Source organism: Quercus lobata, chromosome 1 (assembly GCF_001633185.2).
Source record: "Quercus lobata isolate SW786 chromosome 1, ValleyOak3.0 Primary Assembly, whole genome shotgun sequence".
NCBI lineage: Eukaryota > Viridiplantae > Streptophyta > Magnoliopsida > Fagales > Fagaceae > Quercus > Quercus lobata.
The window spans coordinates 55,467,659-55,469,705 of record NC_044904.1 but is presented as its reverse complement, the minus strand read 5'-3'; the positions used below and the strand labels follow the sequence as shown (position 1 = coordinate 55,469,705).

General features: G+C 43.8%; 1 protein-coding gene across 1 annotated transcript; it reads left to right on the top strand.

Annotated features, from left to right (window-relative positions):
• The first annotated feature begins 983 nt into the window (after positions 1-983).
• On the top strand, positions 984-1,808 carry LOC115955973. The gene has a single exon (XM_031074405.1). It carries the CDS (start codon positions 984-986, stop codon positions 1,806-1,808), a length of 825 nt encoding a protein of 274 aa, XP_030930265.1.
• Positions 1,809-2,047: the final 239 nt, after the last annotated feature.

Below are 2,047 nucleotides of genomic sequence, written 5' to 3'. Positions count from 1 at the left end.
TGAAACAAAAACTGGCTTCCAAGCTAGCAGGTTGGAAGGAAAAGCTTCTGTCAAATGTGAAGAAAGAGGTATTGATCAAGGCAGTTGCACAGGTAGTTCCTTCTTATACTATGAGCTGTTTCAAACTTCCCAATGGGCTTTGTAAGGAGATAACTGGAATGGTGAGACAATTTTGGTGGGAACAAGTGAAGAATGAAAAGAAGGTGGCTTGGATGAGCTGGGATAGAATGTGCCGCCCAAAGGAAGAAGGGGGGCTGGGCTTTAGAGACCTGAAATCCTTCAACCTAGCCCTTTTAGCTAAACAGGGCTGGAGACTTCAAACGAATTCATCGTCCCTTTTTTCTCGGGTCTACAAGGCTAAATATTTCCCTAATGGGGACTTTGTGGAGGCTAAGATAGGTAAGAATGCTTCCTTTGCTTGGAGGAGTATCATGGCAGCCCAACATCTGGTAAAACATGGTTTAAGATGGCAGGTTTGTGATGGTTGTCGCATACATGTTTGGCAAGACTAGTGGCTCACTACTCGGAGCATTTATAAGGTGGTCTCACCTAAATGGCCTGGGAACCAAATTAAAATGGTTTGTGAATTACTGAAAGAGGGGAGTAAGGAGTGGGACATAAAGCTAGTTAGGAGGCTTTTCTTACCCCAAGATGTAGAGGCGATTCTAAGCACTCCCATTAGTGATTCGGTCGCTATTGATAGAATGGTTTGGGCTGAAGATAAGAAAGGAAGATTTACCGTGAAGAATGCTTATAGGCTGGCTAGGGAAATTGAGGCAGAGGGTGGTAACGCCAGTTGCTTAGACCCAACAAAATTGCATGGAGTATGGAGAGGGGTGTAGAGGATGAACTTGCCAAACAGAATCAAGCATTTTGCTTGGAAGGCCTGTAATAGTATCTTGGCCACTAAAGAATCTCTCTTTCAAAGAAAGATCACAGCCAACAATATATGCGAAGACTACGGTAGGCATGTTGAAACTACCATGCACTTGCTCTGTTTTTGTAACTGTAGTACAGAGGCATGGAGTTCTTGCAAACTTTCTCTGCCTTTCAACGTTCAAGAGTCATGGAGTTCCTTGGATACCTTTAGTAGACTTTGGATTTGTTGGGAAACACAACAAGGGGTGCTGGAAAGGTGGGTCTCGATTTGTTGGGGCATTTGGAAAAGTCGAAACGAGGTTTGGCATGGAGGAAAGAAGCGTCCAGGGTCGATAATTGTGATAAATGCTCTAACATTATTGGAGGATTACCATTTTGCCAATGTGAAGCCGAGCCAATCTAGTTCGAACACCCAAAACATAGCTATCTGTAAGCCTCCTCCGCCGAGTTACTTCAAAGTCAATGTAGATGGAGCGTTATTCGCAAAATCTAAGCAATCCGATGTGGGTGTGATCATGCGAGACGAGGATGGTAACGTGGTCGCGGCCATGTGTAGGAAGCTGGACTTACCTCTCGGTGTGTTAGAGACAGAAGCGAAGGCTCTAGAGATTGGGATGACATTTGCCGAGGAGGTGGGACTTAGGGATATGGTGTTTGAAGGTGACTCGCAGCTGATAATCAACGCTGTTCACGGCACTGGAGAGGCAGTGTCGTCGGTGCTGAACATCATACAAGGTGTGTTGCGGAAAGCTCAGTGCTTCAGGACATTTGATTTTCTACATACTAAAAGGCAGGGAAATGTCTCTGCCCACTTGTTAGCTCAGCATGCTCAAAAGGTTGAGAGCTTGGCAGTTTGGCTGGAGGAGTGTCCCAGTCAAGTGGCACATGCGTGTGCAAAAGATATATCTTTATTTCAACATTTAGTTTAAAAAGTATGAGCATTTCCCATTAAAAAAAAAGAATCTAAAGTCTCTCTACCAAAAAAGGGAAACAAATACAATAGTGGGTAACTAACAACTATATAATATGACCTGGTCTATTCTCGAAAATGCTTAAAGATGGACTGAGTCATAGCCCATCTTTAGAAATATCAAATGCGATGGGCTTCAAAGTTGGAGAGGAGCCCTAAAGTTAAAAGCCCATGAAACTTGTGAGATTGATGGATTTA

Coding starts and splice junctions, on each gene's coding strand:
- LOC115955973 (XM_031074405.1), top strand. CDS start 984: ATGCACTTGCTCTGTTTTTGTAACTGTAGTACAGAGGCATGGAGTTCT.